Raw genomic sequence first — 24,066 nt, forward strand, 5'->3', positions numbered from 1 at the left:
AATGTTGCCCCTTAGGTCTCTTTTATATCTTTTCCCTCTCACCCTAAACCTCCTCCTCCCACTCCCCCCCCCCCCCCACCCCAGGGAACAGACTTTGTCTATTTATCACATCCATGCCCCTCATGATTTTGTAAACCTCTATAAGGTCGCCCCTCAGTCTCCAACGCTCCAGGGAAAACAGCCCTAGCCTATTCAACCTCTTCCTATCGCTCAAATCCTCCAACCCTGGCAAAATCTTTTCTGAACCCTTTCCGATAGAAAGGAGACCAGAATTATATGCAATATTCCAACAGTGGCCTAACAAATGTCCTGTACAGCCGCAATTTGACCTCCCAACTCCTGTACTCAATACTCTGACCAATAAAGGATAGCTTACCAAATGCCTTCTTCACTCTATACCCGCGACTCCACTTTCAAGGAGGTATGAACATGCACTCCAAGGTGTCTTTGTTCAGCAACACTCCCTCAGACCTTACCATTAAGTGTGTAAGTCCTGTTAAGATTTGTTTTCCAAAATTGCAGCACCTCGCATTTATCTGAATTAAACTCCATCTGCCACTTCTCAGCCCAATGGCTCATCTGATCAAGATCCTGTTTTAATCGGAGGTAACTTTCTTCACTGTCCACTACATCTCCAATGTTGGTATCATCAGCAAGCTTACTAACTATACCTCTTAAGCTCACATCCAAATCATTTATATAAATGATCAAATGTAGTGGACCCAGCACCGATCCTTGTGGCACTCCACTGGTCACAAGCCTCCATTCTGAAAAACAACCCACGACTTTGCTCCAATTAGTCCCAAGATGCTGTTTAGCAAGATCAAGATTGCCCAAATGGTTAACATCAGCGGGAGCAACTAAAGGTTAGACATGAGTGATGTCATGTATAGTAAAGATGTTGAGGCAGGAAGGAAAAGTATAAATCCACTAGCATGTTACCTGATTTGGTAGGAGTCATAGAATTAATGCAGTCTGTAACAGCTAGGCCCACCCAATCTCAGGATAGACCCCAAATCAATTAGTCAGTCTTTAGGTGGCAACAAAATGGCAATTAGGATTTGGAATCACTGAAAAAAAAAAGAAGAGCTACATTCAGTTCTGCTATAACACATGGCTCTTCACTGTGAATTGGGTATAATGCTATTGAAGAATTTATACCATTATTTGTAGAACGCAAACCTTCCTGACCCATATTAGCTATAACGTGATTCCAGTCCCATTGGTTTAAATGGTGCTGCTATCACGTGATTTTCTTCTAATGCGGGGTCACATGGGAATCAAACTATCACGGGTTATATCAGAACAGACTGAAATTGACTCCCTCTCCTTGCAAGCCCATAATTCAGTGGTGCGTTAAGGAGTGAATGGGCACTAGGCAGCTTTCCCATATCTCTTGAGGTATTTTCCAACAGCTTTGCAGTTGAGTAAATAATTACTAGTCACTGTGAACAAGTTGTTTTCAGTACACTAACATGCACAGAGGTTTGAACCCGATTAACAATCCTGAATTAGTTGTCAGTGTAGTTCTTCTCACATTCAGGGTTATCCAACAAATGGTACTAATTTCAGAATCACATCTAATGTTAGAACACTATGTTACGAGTTTTATCAAACTACATGTATTAATAGAGGGTCCTGTCCTTTGCAAACAGAAACATGTACATTCGCAGCATCTTCCCAATACAACTAAATAGGTGACAACCATCTGTTTAATTTCTCAGAGTCATGTCTTGACCAATCACAGTCAAGTTGGCTGGTTTAAAATTAATATTTAAAGCCTGGTTTTAATGGTCAACCAACAATTCCTCCAAACTATACAGCTCTGAAGGATTGTACAAACTGATTAATGTGCTCGGCCATGTGGACATATTCAATTCCAGTTTCTTCAGCCACTGCCACGCATGGTGCTCATAGGACCTCGCAGCAGCTGGAGAAATCAGAAGGAATGTAGCAGTCAATCATTAATGGGTGCATTCTCTGCCAGTCAGAGTCCACTTGTCAACCAATCAGCACCCATGCTGTGTAAATGTTGTTCCTTGAATTTATACACTTGTCAAAAATCCTAATAAGTGCAAGACAAAAAGCATTGACAAAATGTGACTTTTACCAGAAATTCTGAAATTAAATGTGCTGAATGTTATTAGTTTACAGTGCTTATAATTGAGAATATTATCGAATTTTACAGCAAAGCAGGATTTGATTTGTGCACGATAGGAGAAAATAACTTTCCAATATCATGGCCTTTCAATTTACTACAGATCTTTCAGTTTGTATTCTTCAATTGAGCCCATGACAGTTCTCAGCCCAGAACTGCAAAAACCTGAATCTGGCTGACAGTGTCAATTATTATATTATTTTAATATCATCTATACTAGATCCTTAAGTATCTAACCTGATACTTAATTAACTCTAGGTTACAACCTTTAAAAACTATTCAGCCAAAAAGCATATCTTCACAAGACAAAGTTCATTTCTTCAGAATGTCTCTCCTTTTTTCATCACTTCTGGTGAATCCAAAACCAGTGCTCATCACTGGTGAACTCTATAATGAAGGAGTGTGGCCATTGCTGGAGGCACCATCTTTTGAATGAGAAGTTAAACCCATTCAGGTGGATCTAAAGATGCTAAGGCACTATTTGTGAAGGGTCAGGAGAGCTCTTGCCCTGTGGTAAACAATATTTATCCCTGAACCAATGCTGTCTAAATAGATTATACAGCTATATTTCACATTTTTTGTTTTCAAATTGGTCATCCAATTTCTCCTCATTTACAACAGTGAATACAATTCAAAAGTACATCTTTTTAAAAACCTAACCTCAACATTCCCCAATCATCCCTTTACTTGTTTACTCCTTCACAATTCTCATTTAACCTTTGCATGTTCATTATCAGTTTCTCATTTCGCTACATTGGTGAAGCAGTATTCAGGACATCTTTGGGTTTTTCCTGCCCTCTTTTAAATAACGTTCTCTACACGGCTTGGTTAATATTTTCAGATCCTAACTCACCAATCTAAAAGCAAAGGTCACATCACATTAGATGGAATGCAATATTTATAAAAAGAAACATTTCATGGGAGAAAACTGCAGAGAGGTACATTACCTCCAGAAGATGAACAAGAAGAGTAATTCCAGGAGAAATCCAGAATATCTATTTGGAAACTATATTGACGTACTATAACAACAATGTCTAAATGACAGTTCTTACCTGCAAAACTGCAGATTTTGGTGAAAGGCCAATTGGTAAAGGCCACTGGTTAAGTCTCATTTCTTGGGGAGAATCCAGGAATGAGAGAGTAAATTGTTTTAGATCCTTCTTGTGGGGTGGGTGAAGGAGGTTTGAAAGTAACAGCAGAAGTGTGGTTTTTAAGAGGTCATCATCTTACTCCTACATCTCCCCCTCCCCAACCTATCTGCACTTAGATCCCCAAATTGGTTTCTCCATTTAAAAAATGAGCCATGTTTCAGCCTTGAAAAGAGAAGTTGCTGCTCACAATGAGGTCTCCTGCACACTGGAGAGATGAAACACAGACCGGGTGATTACTTAATGAAACACAAATGTCTGTCTGCAAAAATTACCCTGAACTTGTGGTCACCTGCCATTTCAACATAGTGCTCCCTGGCCAACATTTCTATCTCAGGCCTGCTGCAGTGCTTCAGCACAAGCTGGAAGAACAGCATACCAAATTTCTGTTTGGGGACCCTGCAGCCTTCAGGACTCAGTAGTGTGTTCAATAATTTTAGAGCCTGAGCACTCCCTTCCATGTTGTTTATCCACCCTGACACTCCAGATCTTGTCATCAAATGGATTGCTTTCATCATGACTTCACCTCCACCGTTTCCTAGCTACAATCAGTTCTGAAGGAGTGTCACTGGATCCGAAACTTTAACTCAGTTTCTCTCTCCACAGATGCTGCCAGACCTGTTATGTTTCTCCAGCTAACTCTGTTTTCGTTTCAGATTTCCAGCATTTGCAGTTCTTCCTTTCTTGTTCGTGTATCTTTCCTGTCAGGAATGAGGTAGTGGGCAAGTTGCAATCTTTCAATGGCCATCACTTGATAATTTAAGTGCCTTAATTGATGATGGATTGAGTAGGTCAACCATAGGCCTTCTCACTCAGAAGTGTATTGCTGAGTTGATGAGGAGGGAATGATTGTTTCACCCGGGTCAACTTAATCAGTTATTTCAATTTCCCTTCACCTCGAGGGAGGCAAAAATTGAACCCATGGTGTATCATGCAATGTCTGCATTTCTGTTCATGTTTCAAATATAGATGCTGGTATTTAATTAGGATTTGAGACATGCATGTGCACAGAACTTTTTGTCCCCCACCCTGACTGTACCTATACCTTTATAAATATAAAGTTAGATAGGAGTTAAAATCTTTGAAAGATTTCATTTTAAACATCAATTGCTGGCATCAAAGGAACAGACTCAGAAGTTGCAGAGAATTAAATTAAGAAATCAACAGCTGAAAACAGATGTGTAACTTAAATGAACAAATACACAGCAATACTGTTTTAATTCCTTTCCTGTTCAAGCCAAGAAACCTTTCCCAACTTCAACACCTGCAAGCAACTATAAATATGGAAAATGGGAGGAGTAATAACATGCATCACACCCTGACAAATAGGTGTCCTTGGTAAAGAATCACTCTTCAACTTATGTTATCATATACAGTATTAAGGAAATTTTATTACAGCCCTAAACAGGTTAACACAGAACATTTTAAAGCACAAAATTTGAAAGACTATTTTATAATTAGCATATATCAAGAGCCATGCACAACGTGTCGCATGCCTCAACCACAAAGAAACTATTTTATTTTTGTCAAGTTTCCTTTTAAGACCAGTTTAACTTCATCTTATTAATGATTGCTGCACATAATTGATGTTCTGGTCATCACACTGAAAATGTTAATATCTGTTCTGTAGGTAGCAGCATCTAAGTCATTGGAAAATTGCCATTACTTTGTGGCTAACTTGTAGCAGTTGGAATAGAACTCACCTTCAGAGACGTAAGACAAAGCCTTGTTCTTCAAAGACAGCATGGTAAGCAAATTGAAAAACAGGGCCACAAAGGTACCAACAAGGAGGCGCCCCCTGCAGGACAGAATTTGATCATATCTCAATAAACTATGAAAGCTGATCTTCATTTTAGTTGCTACCTGCAATGACATTTCTGATGGTTAATTACTAATTTTCTTTATTCAAAAAACATGCAACTGCCAATCTAAGCCTTATTGCACTACTTCAATTTAAACTGCACAAAAATTGGAATTCACAATCCAAATAAGCTGAGGACCACTTCACCATTCACAGACTGGCAATAGGTCAGGGAGCAAGCAACATAATTTTTTCAAAAAAAGATGAGACATCTTTATGTATATTCATGCTTACAGGTTTTGTGTCTTGTTGCAGAGATACCCCTCAAATGTCTTGAAATGATTCTGCAGCAAATAAAGGTCATGAGGTGGACTGATGTGAGTACAACTCTGAAACTGCAATCCTGGCTGAAGACAAAGACCCAGTCGATGGGAATGATGCCCAAAACTTATTTTTCCACATAGGATGTGAATTTTCAACAAGTGCTTTTGTCTTCAATTTACCTACACAAGCTCCATCGAGACTTGAGGTATGGATGGATCTAAAATACCAGTCCTTTTCCTTACAACATAAGGCTGTTGTGTCTGATTGGACTGGTGAATAGTTGACTTATTGTGAAAATGTCTAATTTAATCTTTCATATCTTACAGGAATACAGAAGAACCTTGATTATCTGAAGGACACAGGCAGGGAGTATTTTGTTCGGTTCATTGAATTCTGCATAATCAAATTCTGGATAACACAGTTTAGCAAAGCATTGGGACCTGCGATCTTGCCAGATAATCTGATATTCGGATAATCGAATGCTGGATATTCAAGTTTCCTCTGTATAACATTTAGTTCTTGGGAAATTAAATTTCTAACGCGTGATTTGTAATTAAATTAACTCTGGAATTCACAAAGGTCTTTCTATGTGCACTTACAAGACAAGAATTAGAAAGATGACACCCCCAAAACTGCAGGCCATAGAGTTATAGAAATGTACAGCACAGAAACAGACCCTTCGGTCCGACGCTCCAGGGAAAACAGTCCTAGCCTATTCAGCCTCTCCCTATAGCTCAAATCCTCCAACCCTGGCAACATCCTTGTAAATCTTTTCCGAACCCTTTCAAGTTTCACAACATCTTTCCGATAGGAAGGAGACCAGAACTGCATGCAATATTCCAACAGTGGCCTAACCAATGTTCTGTGCAGCCGTAACATGACTTCCCAACTCCTGTACTCAATACTCTGACCAATAAAGGAAAGCACAACAGCAGTTTTAAAAGGGAGAAGTACAGACAAAGGAAGCACATGGTGAGGACAGTGCAGGAGAGAGAGAGTGTGTGAGAGAGAGAGAGAGAGAATGTGAGAGAGAGCGTGCGAGAGAGCGTGCGAGAGAGCGTGCGAGAGCGCGTGCGGAGCGAGCGAGAGAGCGAGAGAGCGAGCGAGCGAGAGAGCGAGAGAGCGAGAGAGCGAGCGAGCGAGAGAGCGAGAGAGCGAGCGAGCGAGAGAGCGAGAGAGCGAGAGAGCGAGCGAGCGAGAGAGCGAGAGAGCGAGCGAGCGAGAGAGCGAGAGAGCGAGAGAGCGAGCGAGCGAGAGAGCGAGAGAGCGAGCGAGCGAGAGAGCGAGAGAGCGAGAGAGCGAGCGAGCGAGAGAGCGAGAGAGCGAGCGAGCGAGAGAGCGAGAGAGCGAGAGAGCGAGCGAGCGAGAGAGCGAGAGAGCGAGCGAGCGAGAGAGCGAGAGAGCGAGAGAGCGAGCGAGCGAGAGAGCGAGAGAGCGAGCGAGCGAGAGAGCGAGAGAGCGAGAGAGCGAGCGAGCGAGAGAGCGAGAGAGCGAGCGAGCGAGAGAGCGAGAGAGCGAGAGAGCGAGCGAGCGAGAGAGCGAGAGAGCGAGCGAGCGAGAGAGGGAGCGAGAGAGGGAGCGAGAGAGGGAGCGAGAGAGGGAGCGCGAGAGCGAGAGATAGAAAACCTGCACAGTTACTGCCTTTGCTGTTTGAATTCATGTATCGCTGGACATTGGAGTGCATCTGGGAAAATTAACAAACAATGAATTTCATAACTAATCTTGGAGGAACCTGTTTGGACGAAGTTCACAACACGGAATCAGACAAATTAATCGTTGTTTTAAGTCTGTGTAATAGAAAGGCTGCAGTAGTGAGTACAGTGGGTTCTTTCTTGATTATGTGTTTTTGGAGATAAGTCTCTTGATTAAACTTAAAATATAAGCCATAACTATTAATTTAACCTGGGGCAGTGTTTTGTAGAGGAATAAGACGGTGTTATTTTCTGGGTCTGTAGATTGTGAAGGAGCAAAAAAGGCCTTTAGTACAATGATATGTACTTCTTGTCAGATGTGGGAGTTTAAAGAGAGTTTAAGGGTTACTGCAGATTATATCTGCCATAAATGCTGTTGGATGCGAATCTTATCAAATTGAACGGATTGGTTGGAGAGACAATTAGAAGCGATGAGGAATTTGCAACAGCAACAGTATGTGATGGATGGCAGTTATAGGAAGGGGGGAAAAGTCTCAGATATAATCACACAGATGGGTTAACTCCAGGAAGGGTAAGAGAGGTAGACACCTAGGGCAGGAGTCTTTTGTAGATATACCCATTTCAAACAGGAATGCTGTCTTGGAAAATGTAGGGGTGATGGATTCTCAGCGGAACGTAGCACGAACAGCCAAGTATTTGGCATGGAGACTGGCTCTAATGCAACGAGGGGTATGTTGGCTTCCAAGAGATCAATTGTGTTAGGGCAGACCTGGGCATTTTACGGCCCCCCGCGGGCCATATCTGGCCCTTTGGTCGTTCCTTCCGACCCGCATGAGGTCAATCTTAAATTAGAACATAAATGAAAAAATATTTACGCCATGCACGCAATACAACTGTGTTGCTTTTGTTTTGAAAAGGATGCTTTTTTAAAATTTATGTATGGACGCACATGCGCGTGTATGTGTGTGCGTGAACAACTAAAAGTGATGCTTGCTGGCTAGCCCTCAAAATGTCAGCTCATGCCAAGACAAGTTATGTCATATCCCACAAAATCACCAGAAACAGTAAACCGTTTTCTGATGGAGAGTGTATTAAGGAGTGCTTGTTGGACTCTGCAGAACTAATATGCCCGGAGAAAAAGGAGGCATTTGAGAATGCGTCCCTCTCCAGATGCACTGTAACGAGAAGGATTGGGCTCATTGCGAGAAATCTGGAGCTTCAGCTGCAGCACAGAGCGGTCAACTTTGACTTTTTTTCCTTGGCTTTGGATGAGAGCTGCGATGTATGTGACACAGTCCAGCTACTCATCTTCATACGTGGGATAACCACGGACTTTAAAATCACGGAGGAGCTGGCAGCCATGCAATCAATGAAAGGAACAACTGCTAATGATTTGTTCACGGAGGTAAATGCATGTTTGGACACGTTGGGACTAAAATGGGACAAGCTGGTGGGTGTGACAACGGATGGTTGTCCAAATCTAATGGGAAAAAATGTTGGACTCTTAAAGAGAATGCAGGATAAAGTGAGAGAAATTGACCCTGAACAGAAATTGGTGTTTTTGCATTGTGTTATACATCAGGAAGTGTTGTGTAAGTCGGTGTTAAAAATTAACCATGTGGTTGATGTTGTAACTAAAATAGTTAACTTCATCAGGGCAAGAGCCTTGAATCACATGCAGTTTGTTGCACTTTTGGAGGAAAATGAGACTGAACATCATGACATAGGCTACCACACAGTTGTCAGGTGGCTCAGCCTGGGCAAAATGCTGAAAAGTGTATGGGACCTGAGAGAAGAGATTCAAGATTTGTGTGTGAAGAAAGGGATTGGCATTCCACAGCTTTCAGATGCAGACTGGATTGCAGACCTTGGTTTTGCTGTTGATGTGACTGCACTTATGAATGAGCTAATGTGAAACTGCAGTGCAAGGGCCTTTTTGTGCATGAAATGTACAACTTGGTGAAGGCTTTTATGAGAAGGCTGCAGCTTCTCTCAAGCCAAGTGGAGGACAACATTCTCACCCACTTGCCAACACTGAAGAAAGCCGCACCTTATGCTGATCGCCTCCATAGGTACTCATGTTAGAAGCACTGCATGGTGAACTTTCAAGGCGATTTCAAGACTTTAAAATGGTTGAGAATGAAATGCATATGATTTTTTCCCCATTTACATGCAATGTGGAGAATGCATCTAGTGATGTTCAGCTTGACCTCATTGACCTGCAGTCTGACACACTTCTGGCAGAGTTCTTTAGGTCAGTCTCACTGTTTGACATTTACTCTTCCCTCAAAGAGGAGAACTTTCCACACATGAGGAGGCATGCTCAGAAGATTCGAGTCCTCTTTGGATCTACCTATATATGTGAACAGACATTCTCAGTGAGGAAGGTTAACAAATCCAAATACAGATCCTCTATCACTGACGATCACCTCTCAATTGTCCTTCACATATCCACCTCAGACATTCAACCAGATTTCAGTGCACTTGTTCAAGCCCGAAACAGACTGGATTTTTCTCACTAAACAAGTAAAATGAACCGAAAAAACATCAAAAGCACTTATTGCTTTTTGTATAGAGTTGTTTGTAATACTAAACAATAATGAAACAACTTTTCATTATTGGTTTGTAAAATTAACATGTTAAAAATAAAATGAAATACTGAAATTTTTGTTTTTACTGTTTATTTCTTCGATATTTGACCTACTCCACAATTTCATATCTTTATTGTAACAGAATATCCTTATTCTTTTGATTATAAGTTTCAGTGCAAAACTATTTAATATAATACTTTTTACAATGGGAGAAAATTAATACGGAGAAGAATTATGTTCAACTTATTGTTGGTTCGGCCCTCCAACACAACTCAGGTTTCTCATATGGCCCCTTGGAAGAATTAATTGCCCACCTCTGTGTTAGGGGATTCTATAGTCCGAGGTACAGATAGACGTTTCTGTGGCCAGCAGCGAAAAAGCAGAATGGGGCGTTGCTTCCCTGGTGCCAGGATCAAGGATGTCTCAAAGAGGGTGTGGACTGTTCTCATGGGGGAGAGTTGCCAGCAAGAGGTCATTGTCCACATTGGAATCAATGATATAGGAAGGGAAAAGGTTGAGATTCTGAAGGGAGATTACAGAGAGTTAGGCAGAAATTTAAAAAGGTCCTCAAGGGTAGTAATATCTGGATTACTCCCAGTGCTACGAGCTAGTGAGGGCAGGAATAGGAGGATAGAGTAGATGAATGCATGGCTGAGGAGCTGGTGTATGGGAGAAGGATTCACATTTTTGGATCATTGGAATCTCTTTTGGGGTAGAAGTGACCTGGGGGTGGGATCCAGGGAGATAGTGAGGAAAGAGATCGATCGGAGATGCGTACAGCTGAGAACAGAAGTGAGTAAAACAGGCAGGGACAAGGTAGGACTAATAAATTAAACTGCATTTATTTCAATGCAAGGAGCCTAACAGAGAAGGCAGATGAACTCAGGGCATGGTGAGGAACATGGGACTGGGATATCATAGCAATTACGGAAACATGGCTCAGGGATGGGCAGGACTGGCAGCTTAATGTTCCAGGATACAAATGCTACAGGAAGGAAATAAAGGGAGGCAAGAGAGGAGGGGGAGTGGCATTTTTGATAAGGGATAGCATTACAGCTATACTGAGGGAGGATATACCCCGAAATACATCCAGAGAAGTTATTTGGGTGGAACTGAGAAATAAGAAAGGGATGATCACCTTATTGGGGATTGTATTATAGACCCCTTAATAGTCAGAGGAAATTGAGAAACAAACTTGTAAGGAGATCTCAGCTATCTGTAAGAATAATATGGTAAGGGATTTTAACTTTCCAAACATAGACTGGGACTGCAATAGTGTAAAAGGTTTAGATGGAGACAAATTGGTTAAGTGCGTACAAGACAATTTTCTGATTCAGTATGTGGATGTACCTACTAGAGAAGATGCAAAACTTGACCTACATTTGGGAAATAAGGCAGGGCAGAAGACTGGGGTGTCAGTGGGGGAGCACTTTGGGGCCAGCGACCATAATTCTATTACTTTTAAAATAGTGATGGAAAAGGATCGACCAGATCTAAAAGTTGAAGTTCTAAATTGGAGAAAGGCCAATTTTGACGGTATTAGGCAAGAACTATCGAAAGCTGATTGGAGGCAGATGTTCGCAGGTAAAGGGACGGCTGGAAAATGGGAAGCCTTCAGAAATGAGATAACAAGAATCCAGAGAAAGTATATTTCTGTTAGGGTGAAAGAAAAGGCTGGTAGGTATAGGGAATGCTGGATGACTAAAGAAATTGAGGGTTTGGTTAAGAAAAAGAAGGAAGCATATGTCAGGTACAGACAGGATAGATCGGGTGAATCCTTAGAAGAGTATAAAGGAAGTAGGAGTCTACTTAAGAGGGAAATCAGAAGGGCAAAAAGGGGACTTGAGATAGCTTTTGCAAATAAAATTAAGGAGAATCCAAAGAGTTTTTACAAATACATTAAGGACAAAAGGTTAACTACGGAGAGAACAGGGCCCCTCAAAGATCAGCAAGGCGGCCTTTGTGTGGAGCCACAGAAAATGGGGGAGATACTAAATGAGTATTTTGCATCAGTATTTACTGTGGAAAAGGATATGGAAGATATAGACTGTAGGGAAATGGATGATGACATATTGCAAAATGTCCATATTACAGAGGAGCAAGTGTTGGATGTCTTGAAATGGGTAGAGGTGGATAAATCCCCAGGACCTGATGAGGTGTACCTGAGGACTCTGTGGGAAGCTAGAGAAGTGATTGTTGGGCCTCTTGCTAAGATATTTGTATCATCAATAGTCACAGGTGAGGTGCTGGAAGACTGAAGGTTGGCAAATGTGGTGCCACTGTTTAAGAAAGGTGGCAAGGACAAGCCAGGGAACTATAGACCGACGAGCCTGACCTCGGTGGTGGGCAAGTTGTTTGAGGGAATCCTGAGGGACAGGATGTACATGTATTTGGAAAGGCAAGGACTGATTCGGGATAGTCAACATGGCTTTGTGCGTGGGAAATCATGACTCACAAACTTGACTGAGTTTTTTGAAGAAGTAACAAAGAAGATTGATGAGGGCAGAGCAGAAGATGTGATCTATATGGACTTCAGTAAGGCATTCGACAAGGTCCCCCATGGGACACTTGTTAGCAAAGTTAGGTCTCATGGAATACAGGGAGAACTAACCATTTGGATACAGAACTGGCTCAAAGGTAGAAGACCTTTGTGGTGGAGGGTTGTTTTTCAGACTGGAGGCCTGTGACCAGTGGAGTGCCACAAGGATTGGTGCTGGGCCCTCTACTTTTAGTCATTTACATAAATGATTTGGATGTGAGCATAAGAGGTACAGTTAGTACGTTTGCAGATAACACCAAAATTGGTGGTATAGTGGACAGTGAAGAGGGTTACCTCAGATTACAACAGGACCTTGACCAGATGGGCCAATGGGCTGAGAAGTGGCAGATGAAGTTTAATTCAGATAAATGCGAGGTGTTGCATTTTGGGAAAGCAAATCTTAGCAGGACTTATACACTTAATGGTAAGGTCCTAGGGAGGAGGCCTTGGAGTGCTGGTTCATAGCTCCTTGAAAGTGAAGTCGCAGGTAGATAGGATAGTGAAGAAGGAATTCCATGATTCTATTCTAAATACCTGGTTTTCATTTGATCTGTAAGTTATTCATGTAATTTCAGATAGAGAAAAGATTGTTTTGGAAGGTAAAGTTAACTAGCTTAAATCACTATCTGGGACACCAGAAGTGTACCACCACATTGCTATAGGGATAGATTTCAGAGAGATAACCTTTTGTTTTGGACTATTTGTGTTTGCCCACACAAACAGTGAGTTGGACTATGGAAGCACTTTGACTCAAAGAGGAAAATTTGCTAAGAGCTATAGATCATTAAGCGCGAAGGGAATAAAGAGTTAACTTGAGATGGAGTGTCCAATGTCATGAGATGCTTAAAGAAAAATGTGGGGTGGGGGTGAGGGAGCCAACTGCTCATGGAAGGATTTCCAAGAAACTCATACCGCAAATAGCAGGAACAGTGAGGAAAATCAATGTGAATTCCCGAGTGCTGTGACACATCTTATCTTGTACCCAGGAGAAGTGAAAGAACTCTCAATCATGTAAGCTATAGGATACCACTTGGATGAAATTTAAAAAAATAGAATGAGAAGTGATCTTCACAGGATTTTTACATATATGTGGACTTTTTACATATATTGCTAAATTAGTAGCACTTGCTTTAATGCCTGTACAGGAGCAGTTTTTGTTTGAAATGTGAAATTTCATGGTGAAATTCTTCCAATAAATAACTGGGACTTCAAATTGCTATTTCAAGATCATAAAGATTTTAGAGAAACTGAAAATCTTTTTGTTAAACCAAATACTAATAAATATTTACCTGTATAAAACTAAATTTTGAACAAAACTTACGTATGAATTTCAGGCTGTTCTAGAAATCGCTCCACACTGTCTCAAAAAGAAAAAGCAAAGGAATTAAATTTGCTCAAGGTAAGAAAAAAACAATCATAGTGTCATATAGAAATTAAGTACAACATATCAAATAGGTTTTAAAAGCAGAAAGGTGCAAACTGTACTTTTGCAAATACAGTATTAGTGTTAATACATCAGTCACCAGTGAGATCATAGGATTTAGTTTTTTGTTTTCACAAAACATCTTTCCCAAGTTTTCACCCATTCTCCTCTTCTGATGCCAACTCAAGACAGAGAAAAGTCACAGGAATGCTGGCCACTGTACAAATACAGTACCCACATGACTACTCTGGTTAGATATTTCTTTCTCAGGCCAGGGAGGGAGAGGGTATTTGTGAAGGATGAGAGGGGACTGGGATGGACTAAGGGCTGTTAGAACCTTGGAGAGGTAGAATGCAAGGTAAGTTTTGAATCCCCAAAATCTGCCCCAGCTGAGGTCAGATAATTTGGACTGGGGACTTAAACTGGGATGATATGCCAAGGGGAACGATGCACATAATGTATCAATAACCATTATAACTGATGATGCAACATATCAGCATTGAATATCTCGTTCAGGTTAGCAAGTAGGTAGTTTTTATAGTCGATAAGGGTAGGACTGGAAAAACACAGCAGGTCAGACAGCATATGAGGAGCAGGAGAGTCAATGTTTCAAGCATGAGTCTTTTATCAGGATTGTGGAGGGGGAAGGAGGATGAGAGCTACATTGGAAGGGGTGGGGCTGTGGGTGAAGGTAGGAGGGAAGGCGACGGATGAGGGTGGGAGGCAATTGTGATAGATTGGTGTGGAGGGTGGAGCGGATAGCTGGGAAGGAAGATGGAAAGGTCGGACAGGTCAATAGGGCAGTGCAAAGGTGGACGGACCAATCTGGGATGAGATGGGGGAGGGGAGATTTGGAAACTTGTGATGTCAATGCCGTATAGTTGAAGGGTCCCAAGGCGAAAGGATGAAGCGTTCTTCCTTCAGTTAGTGTGTGGCTTTGAATTGGCAGTGGACACAGCCAGGACTTGCATGTCCTTGGGGAATGGGAGGGGGAGCTGAAGTGGTCAGCCACAGGGCAGTGGGGTTGTTTAGTGCGTGTCCCCCAAAGATGTTCCCTGAAATGTTCCACGAGTAGGCATTCTGTTTCCCCGAAGTAGAGGAGACCACATCGAGAGCAATGAACACAGTAGATAAGGTGGGGGGGGAAAGAGAGAAATGTGTAGGAAATTCTCTACCAGATTGCCAGATGTGAAAAGATCCTTTGGGGCCTTGGACAGAGATTGGGGGTAGGGAGTACGGGTGTGTGTGTGTGTGTGTAAGTAAATGTGGTTTTGGGTGCAGGTTTTGCACCTCTTGCCAGATGTGGAGGATGGGTTGGTAAAGGGCATAGAGCTAACAAGGGAGCTGCAGAAGGAATAGTCTCTATGGAACGCTGATAGGGGTGGAGGGGGAAATATATCCTTGGTAGTGGGGTCTGTCTGTTGGTGTTCGTGGTGTACAGTTATTTTGAAATTTCACACATGCAGCGTTCCACAAGATTTAAAATTAATGGCTCATTCAGAAATCTCATTAAATATAGCTGTGTAGTCATGAACCGATAATGTTCTTAGTATCAGAAAAGCTACATTTGTTACTTAGACAGCAGACAGGGTCTTAAAATATTTTAACAATGCCTTGTTAAAATGTACAATTCTACAACAGCTGCAGATCTACCGCATCGTACAGAAATTTGTTTTCCTAGAAATGTGAATTTCTATACACTGACTTCTATGTTCCCACAAGAATTTTAAACGTTTGAAATATTTTAACCAACCTCTGACAGCATACCAAGCCAGGTCATTTGGAACATGAAGCTGATACAATGAACAGCTTCCTCTACATTATTCTGAAAATAAAACCAATGCCTAACTTCAAAAGGGGACAGTCAATTCTAAACAACAGCATTTTTAATTAAGGTGGTAAACTGAACCCATCAATGGCATCCAGAATTAAAAGTAATGTCAAGGAATACTTCAAATTAATTTATATTGTGCAACAAGTTGGTGTAGTATACAGGGATATGAATTAGTATCATTAACTTGATCCCAATGAGAACACAATGAGTTGTTACCTACGTCTTTGAAATTAAGGAAGATATGGTAGCTGAAGGAAGAGGGAAATCTGTTAGTTTTTCCACACATGATTACAATGCAGGAAATGTGTGTCTGATACGTGGTTAGGGACAAGAATGAGTTCAATAGTGCCTGATAAGACACCAGCCTGTGAAACTGTACCCTAACACAAGACAAGACTTTCAGCAATGAAGGGGAGGAAAGGAAAAGAACATTAAAAATGAAAATTGATTCTTCTAATCTTCACTCTTAGGTGTGAAGCAAGCATATTCTACTTTTTTCTAAATGAAAGGAAAGAAAGCACAGATCACAAGGTATCTAAGGACAGTCATTTAACCCATCCTTCCAGAAAGGAACAGTAAACAAACTCCTGCTTTTATAGTGTCCCTTTACCCTATTTCATAACTACATTATTTAACCAAAAAATAAAAAAAGCAAGTGATGGTCTAGGTAAATTGTATAATCTGCCAGTGCCAAGGACGGGTTTCATGGAAATGATAATGCAACATAGTGAGCTTAATATCTGGCAACTTATCAAAGGTGGGGAAAATAATAAAAAAAATTGACTGTTTCCTGTATGGAAGTTGGGTAGAAGAAGACAGAGTGGTAAGGAAAAGGAACATTAGAAGTTAATTATCCTAAGCAGACCTTGAAAACGTCCAGTGACTATCTATAGAACACATGTAGCAGAATAAGTCCTGGGTGCAGATCTCCAGGTTACTACCTTGGTCAGGAAAGATCTCTTGGACTAAAATTGTTTGAAGAAATGAAAGAAATAAAAAAATATGCTTTTGAAAAACAAGTTGCTTGCTCTGTCAGTACAGATATTTGGCTGCAAAGTATTAGAAGTTGGAACCTTGGTCTCAGCTACCTGCCATGTGATAATTTCAATGACACAGAAGGAAAAATTGAAAGGGAAGGATAAATCTAAATACAAGAAGAAAATTTGAGGATCAGGAAGCTCAATCAATGTGATGCATTAAGCTAATTTACTTGTTCTCCTTAAATGTATTACTGCAGCTGAGTTTCCTATTGTGGCCCTAAACATCATGTATGTTTACGATAGCCCATTAGCAACACCTTCATTCCACTTATATACTGACTAATCGGGAGCAAATTACTGTCATTCCATGTAGAGCAGTAAGTTACGCTGCGCTCATTATTTTTCGAAAACATAACCACAGTACCACAGTAAATGAAGATTCTTCATACTGGAAAAATTTTCATGAATTAGCCAACAATCTCTGGCATAACTAAATGTAGAACTCTTACAATTTTACTAAACAGCAATAGGTATTTGATTGAAACACTGGGCCCCGTGTTTACTGAATCTTTGGTTTGAATACCCTCAATCATTTGGAATCTGGCTGCACTTTGGTTTTACTTGCAACATTTTATTCAAAGTGCATCACCCACTCCTCTTTTTTTGGCAAGATTCTAATATACTCTCAAATTCCATAATTATTGCCTTAATGCTGAAAGGAACAATCGTGTGCTTGCATTTATAAAATATTGATTAGCCCGATGCATGTCAGGCTAGGATAAATTTTCATGGTGAAACGTTACATGTCAATCAAAGGGAAAAGGAACCACATTCCTACCTTTCTTTGAGTACAAAGAGAGCCCCAAGCTGTGCCAGGACAGTGGCAGCGAACACTGCTAATACTTCAAACCTCTCAAACCTGAAATTTAAGCATCAGACAGGAAAACAAGTGTCACGATTGTAAAACAATCCATGCATCATTCTTAGTAATGCGATGTTATTCCATGCAGAGTAGAAGTAGGTGCAAGACAGAACTAAAATTGCTCTAACATCTCTACAGGACAAAACCTTTAAGACGGTTCAGCAAACAGACGAGCAAATATTTTCAGATTATGATTACAGACTGCAATCCTACTCAGATAGAATTTTATAAAGCCATTTTCAATACTGTGGATGCTAATTTTAATCTTGAAAACAAAATCCTGTTATATTCAAACCTATCATCATACACAGTCTAATCTTAACTTAAAAATAAATTTCAGCAATATGCAATATATTTCAACTGAATGTGTCTTGTTTAAATATTTTCTTCCATAAGAATGTTTCCTTCTGTGAAGAGCAACTTTTTAAAATCCTCATTCAGGGGTTGTGGGTGTTACTGGATAGATCAGCATTAATTGCCCATCACTAATCACTTTTGGGAAGGTTGTGAGGAGCTGCCTACTTGAGCTGTTGCAGTCCATTTCATGTAGGTACACCCACAATGCTACCAAGGAGAGAGTTCCAGGACTTTGACCCAGTAACACTGAAGGGACACAGATATATTTCAAATTAAGATGATGCGTGGCTTGGTGGTGAACTTGCAGGTGGCAGTGTTTTTATGTATCTGATGCCCTTGTCTTTCTATTTGCTTGTGGTCAAGAGTTTGGAGGGTGCTGGCTAAGGAGCCTTGGTGAGCTAATGCAGTGCCTCTTGACGATGGTATATATTGCGGTTAGTGTGCTGATGAATGTTTATGGTTTTGGTGCCATCAGGTGGGCTTCTTTCTCCTGGATGATGTCAGGCTTCTTCTCAGTTAGAAATGCACTCATCAAGGCAAGCGAGGAATTTGGTCACAGGCCTAAATTGTGCCTTTTTAGATGATGGACAGGCTTTGGGGAGTCAGGTAGTGAGTTACTTATTGCAGGATTCCCAGTCTTATAGCCGCCATATTTATACGTCTAGTCCATTTAAGTTTCTGATCAATGGGACCCCCAAAGTGTAGACAACAGGGAACTCAGCAATAGAAATGCCATTGAATGTAAAGGGATGATGGTTAGATTGTATCTTGTTGGAGCTGGTTATTATGGCACTTTCTTCACCTGGCTCTTATGGCACATATGTTTCTTCAAACGCATCAGCCCAAGTCTGGATGCTGTTCAGGTCTTAATTCATTTGGACAAGTACTGCTCCGGTATCTGATGGATCGCACATGGTGAATATTGGCTGATGATTGCACAATATCCCCGCTTCAGCCTTTATGACGGAGGGAAGGTCCTTGAAGAAGCAGATGAAGATGGTATGGCCTAGGAACTTCTGAAGAGATGTTCTCAGGCCAAAAAGACCAACCTTCACCAATCACAACCATCTTCCTTTACGCTAGACATGCCTCCAAGCAGCAGATAATTTGTCCACCGACTCCCACTAACTGGAGTTTTATTTGAGATTTTTGATGCTATGCTCAGGAAATTTTAGTCTTGAAATCAAGGGCAATCATTCTCAGCCCCCCCTAGAATTCAGCTCTTTTGTCCATGTTTAAATCTACACTAATGAGGTTAAGAGTTGAGCTGTTGTGGTGGAATACAAACTAAACATCAGTCAGTATGCTATTGCTAAGCAACTACTGCTCGACAGCACTGTCGATGACCTGTTCCATTATTTACTGATGTAAAGTGGACCAATGAGATCATACATGTTGGAGGCAATAGTGCACTGATATTCTCGCTGCAAACCAGATACCAGGTCATGGTCTACAGTCGAGTTTGAATTCCACAATAGGAAATGGTGGAATGTGAATTTTTCAAAATCTTGAATACGAAGTCTAATGATGCCCATGAAACCATTACCAACTGTTCTAAAAATCCAACTGATTCACTAATGCTTTTTAGGGAAGAAAAATCGGACGTCCCGAACTTGTCTGGCTAATATGTAGCTCCAGGCCCACAGTAATGAGATACACTCTTAATTGACCTCTGAAGTGGACCAAGACTGAGGGTGCATTAGCTCCACTCTAGCAGGGTCAGCCCTGGCCAAATAAGGAGGAGGGAATGCTAAAGGGAAATTTAGTGAGGAATTCAACTTCAATTGGCTGGGCAATTCCCATGGAATCATCTGTGCCAGGGTTTCACATGGTCCTGATGCACAACTCCAGTCTACTCGTCTCAACAACTCTTGGACCAGAAGAGTAAGTGGGGCATTAAACTATAGCCCTTCCAGATGGGCATACAAGATCCCATGGCACTATTTTGAAAAGTGGTCTTCTCCACAGTCTCCTGGTCGATTTTTAATTCTCAACTAACAACACAATTTCTGGTCATTGTCACACTTCTATTCATAGAAGCATGCCCATGAATTGGCTGTGACAGTTCCTATACTATAACAGCAACGGCAACCAATGAAATACTTTAAATCGTGAAATGCTTTGCATTTCCTCAACAAAGGGATGCCATAAATGCAAGTCTTTGCTTGCTTAATTTATGTAGAAGACAAACCGTTGGATTATTTATGAAACATTAGAAGACTATTATTGTCATTGAAATTGTTTTAATCATAAGGCATTTACTATCACATTTTGTAAAAAAAATTATCATACATAATTAAAACACTGTAGACAAGTTACTTTGTGTACTTTGTATTTTGTATAAAACAAACTGATTTCAAAGTACCACATTACTCAATGCAAAGAGGAACTATAGTGAAGCCATATCATTATCAACATTTTTGTGCTTAATCTATGAACAAAAGTGATGGGATGAAGGACTGTAACAATTCCTTTCCACTAGGGATCCATCTGGCATGATCTGTCTTGGAGTGGGGAAAGCGGGGCATTTGCCAGGGTTAATTTGATACACTGTGGTGCACCTTGTAGAAGCTGTTTACAGTGCATTGGCAGAGACTTAGGAGGAGAGGGTGTAGAGAGAATGATCAAAAGATAAATTTTATATATTAATACAATACAAATGACTGCAAACTATACCATAGTACTTTTTTTCTCATGTTTTCATATTATTTCACATACTTTGTGATGAGACAATGAAAACACTTCTTTTATATAAATGATTTGGATGAGATTACAGAAGGCATGGCTAGTAAGTTTGCAGACGACACCAAAATTGGTGGCAATTGTAGACAATGAAGAAGGTTTTCTAAATTACAATGGGATCTTGATCAAATGGGTCAATAGGCTGAAAAATGGCAGATGGCGTTCAATCTGGATAAATGCAAGGTATTGCATTTTGGTACAACAAACAAGGGTGGGGTTATATAATCAATGGGAGGGCCTTGGGTAGTGTTATAGAATAGAGGGACTTAGGGGTGCAGGTACATAATTTTTTCAAGTTTGTGTCACATACAGACAAGGTGGTTAAGGAGGTGTGTGGCATACTTGCCTTCATTACACAGTTCTTTGAATATAGGAGTTGGGAAATCATGTTGAGGTTGGACAGGTCACTGGTGAGGTGTCTTCTGGAATACAGTGTCCAGTTCTGGTTGCCCAATTATAGGAAGGATATTATTAAACTAGAGAGAGTTTAAAAGAGATTTCCTAGGATGTTGTTGGTTTGAAAGGTTTGAGTTATAAAGAAAGGCTAGATGGGCTGGGGCTTTTTTCACTGGAGCATAGCAGGTTGAGAGGCGATCTTCTAGAAGTTTATAAAATAATGAGAAGTTTAGATAGAGTTAATGATAGTTGTAGGCTGGGGGATTTCAAGACTAGGGGGCATATTTTTAAGGCGCGAGGAGTGAGATTTAAAAAAGACACAAGGGGCAAATTTTTCACACCGAGTGGTTCACGTGTGGAATGAAGTTCCTAAGGAAGTGTTGGATATGGCTCCAATTACAACTTTTAAAAGACTTTTGATTAATTACATGAACAGGAATGGTTTGGAGGAATGTGGGCCAGGAGCAGGCAAGCGGGACATGTTTAATTTCGGATTATGATCGGCATGGACTGTTTGGGCTGAAGGGTCTGCTTCCGTGCTGTATGACTCTATAACCTGATCTAACTTATTGGTGAAATGCAATTGCATTTCCAAGTACCGAAAGCAGGGAACTATAATCAGTTAGCTTAATATCTTCACACGGAAAATGCTGGCATTCATTGTTAAGAAGGTGAAAGTAGATTACTCAGAAAATCTCAGTGTAACCAGGCCTCTACTGATTCTATGATATACATTGATGTGACCTCATCTGGAGTCTGGTGGACAATTTTGGTCTCCTTAATTAAGGATGAACATAAATGTATCAGAAGCAGTGCAAAGAACGTTCATTTGACCAATTCTTAGAATGAAAAGGCTATCTTGTGAAGAAAGGTAGAACAACTTCAGGTTGCATCCCTTGGAGTTTAGAAGATTGTGTGGTGATCTTGTTAAAACATACATGATCCTGAGGGAACTTAACAGGGAAAATGCTGAACTGGTGATTCACCTGGTGCGAGAAATTCAAACTAGGGGACACAGTTTACAAATAAGGGTTTTTTTTGTTTAAAGCTGTTTCAGATTGCTCGAACTGGATGGCTAGCCAACAGTGGAATATATTTCCCTCTGACTTTCAATAATGTCACCTTCGCCTTGAATAGTGCTTTAAAAATCAGAAAAAAAAAATTTAGTCCCCGAGCTCATAGACTGAAATCAGAGAATGAGATTGCAAAGCTAAGTAAGGTGCAATATTAATGGAAGAGAAAATCATGTAGAGATTCCATGTACGTAAAATAGGGACAATTGTGCAGGTTAAGATGATAATTCCCCAAAACAGGAATTAATTTTATTAATTTTGATTTTATTTTGTACTCCCCACTACCAATTATGCTTTCAAAGTTAATAGCCATGTGATCAAAGAAAAATAAATCTTTGCAGATTTCATAGTGGAATTGCCATGTTATGTGGATAATGTAAATACAATACATAGGAACATTACCACCAATATTGTTTCCTGTAGAACAATCTACAGTTAACTGAATATTCAGAGCTTGGGTTCATTCATCAGAACATTGATGCAAGTTAGCATTTGTGAACAGCACGTATGGCAGAGTATGTTAGGGCTCTTGTGGCTTAGTGGTAGTGCCTCTATCTCGAAGCCAGGAAGTTCCTGAAGTCACTGTTCACAATGTGGTCTCCTCTACGTTGGGGAGATTAAATGCAGGCTGGGTAACTTCTTTGAAGAATGCTCGTGCTCTGTCCACAAAAACGACTCCGGAGTTTTCAGTTGCTTGCCATTTCAACAAACCAGTGTGTTTCTGGCCAACACGTTTGTTGCAGGCCTGCAGCAGTGTCCTAGTGAGCCTTAGCACAAGTTTGAAGAATAACATCTCATTTTCCACTTGGGGACCCTGCACCCTTTGGGACTCAACAGAGAGTTCAATAACGTTATAGTCTGATTCAATGCTTTTTAGTCATCACCCACCCAGTCTTGTTATGACATGGATAGCTTGTAGCCAGTGAAGAAGGGTCACTGGACCCAAAATGTTAAGTCTGATTTCACTCTACAGATGCGAGCAGACCTGCTGAGTTTTTCAGCAATTTCTATTTTTGTCTCTTGTAGCCCTGTCACCCACTCCCACATACCCCTAGGTCCATTATCACATTAAATGGATTGCATTCAGCATAGCTAATATATTTTCTAATTCTTTATTCTTATTATCATTATTCAGCTATTCTTCTGTTCTGGTCTACTTGTTTACCTACCCTTTTCATCTCTCTCTCTCTCTCTTTCTGTTGCCCTCCCCCCCCCCCCCCGCACACCTTTCCACTCATTCCCCATCCCTCAGTTTGGTTTCAGCATAATTACCAGTCTTCCTAGCTACGGTTCTGATGAAGTCAACAGACTTGAAATGTTAACCCTGCTTTCTTCCCACAGATGCTGCTACCCCAGGTTCATCAGTAAGAGTTACTGTGAGCTACCTTGATATTATTGAAATAGTTCTAACTCAGTCTCCTTCTATGGTTCCTACCATGACAGAGGCCTAACTTTCCTTTATACTTTCTAATCAAGCTGTTCAGAGATGTCATTATATACCTCTGGAGTAGGTGGGCCTTGGACCCAGGATTCCTGGCTCAGAGGGAGGGACTCTATCAAAACCAACTGATCTTAAAGATTAGAAAAATAACAGAAAAGCCATGGGTGACAGTCATTTGTTGGTTCACTAGTCAGAGCATTGCTCAGAGAAATCAGAGTCTACCTACCCAAGTTAAAATTTACCAAAGCTTAACTGTTAATCAGCATTAATCAGGCATTCTCCAAGGCAGGGTCTCTACCAGAGTCTACTTGCCAACCAACCGGTACTCTCCTCTCATGCATATTAAATATTGGCTTTCCCCTTGAATTCTTGCAAAATATCCCGATGAGTGCAAGATGAAAAGCTTTGACAAAATGTGCCTTTTATCTTCAATACTCAAGTTCTATACTACCAAATGATACTTTGAAGAGAAAATGAGGTCTGCAGATGCTGGAGATCAGAGATGGAAATGTGTTGCTGGAGAAGCGCAGCAGGTCAGGCAGCATCGAGGGAACAGGAGAATCGACGTTTCGGGCATTAGCCCTTCTTCAGGAATTCCTGAAGAAGGGCTAATGCCCGAAACGTCGATTCTCCTGTTCCCTAGATGCTGCCTGACCTGCTGCGCTTCTCCAGCAACACATTTCCA

At 40.9% G+C, this 24,066-nt stretch overlaps 1 protein-coding gene across 3 annotated transcripts in view; it reads right to left on the reverse strand.

Annotated features, from left to right (window-relative positions):
* The window catches only part of slc30a6 (solute carrier family 30 member 6), a 168,346-nt gene that overhangs the window by 62,215 nt on the left and 82,065 nt on the right, over positions 1 to 24,066 (reverse strand). For all 3 annotated transcript variants that reach the window (XM_043695543.1, XM_043695545.1, XM_043695544.1), the window contains 3 exons: positions 17,289 to 17,369; positions 13,535 to 13,570; positions 5,010 to 5,104 (listed from right to left, as the gene is read on the reverse strand). In XM_043695543.1, coding sequence (XP_043551478.1) covers positions 5,010 to 5,104; positions 13,535 to 13,570; positions 17,289 to 17,369 — 212 coding nt within the window. The remainder of the gene's footprint in view (positions 1 to 5,009; positions 5,105 to 13,534; positions 13,571 to 17,288; positions 17,370 to 24,066) is intronic.

Source organism: Chiloscyllium plagiosum, chromosome 9 (genome assembly GCF_004010195.1).
Source record: "Chiloscyllium plagiosum isolate BGI_BamShark_2017 chromosome 9, ASM401019v2, whole genome shotgun sequence".
Classification (NCBI taxonomy): Eukaryota; Metazoa; Chordata; class Chondrichthyes; order Orectolobiformes; family Hemiscylliidae; genus Chiloscyllium; species Chiloscyllium plagiosum.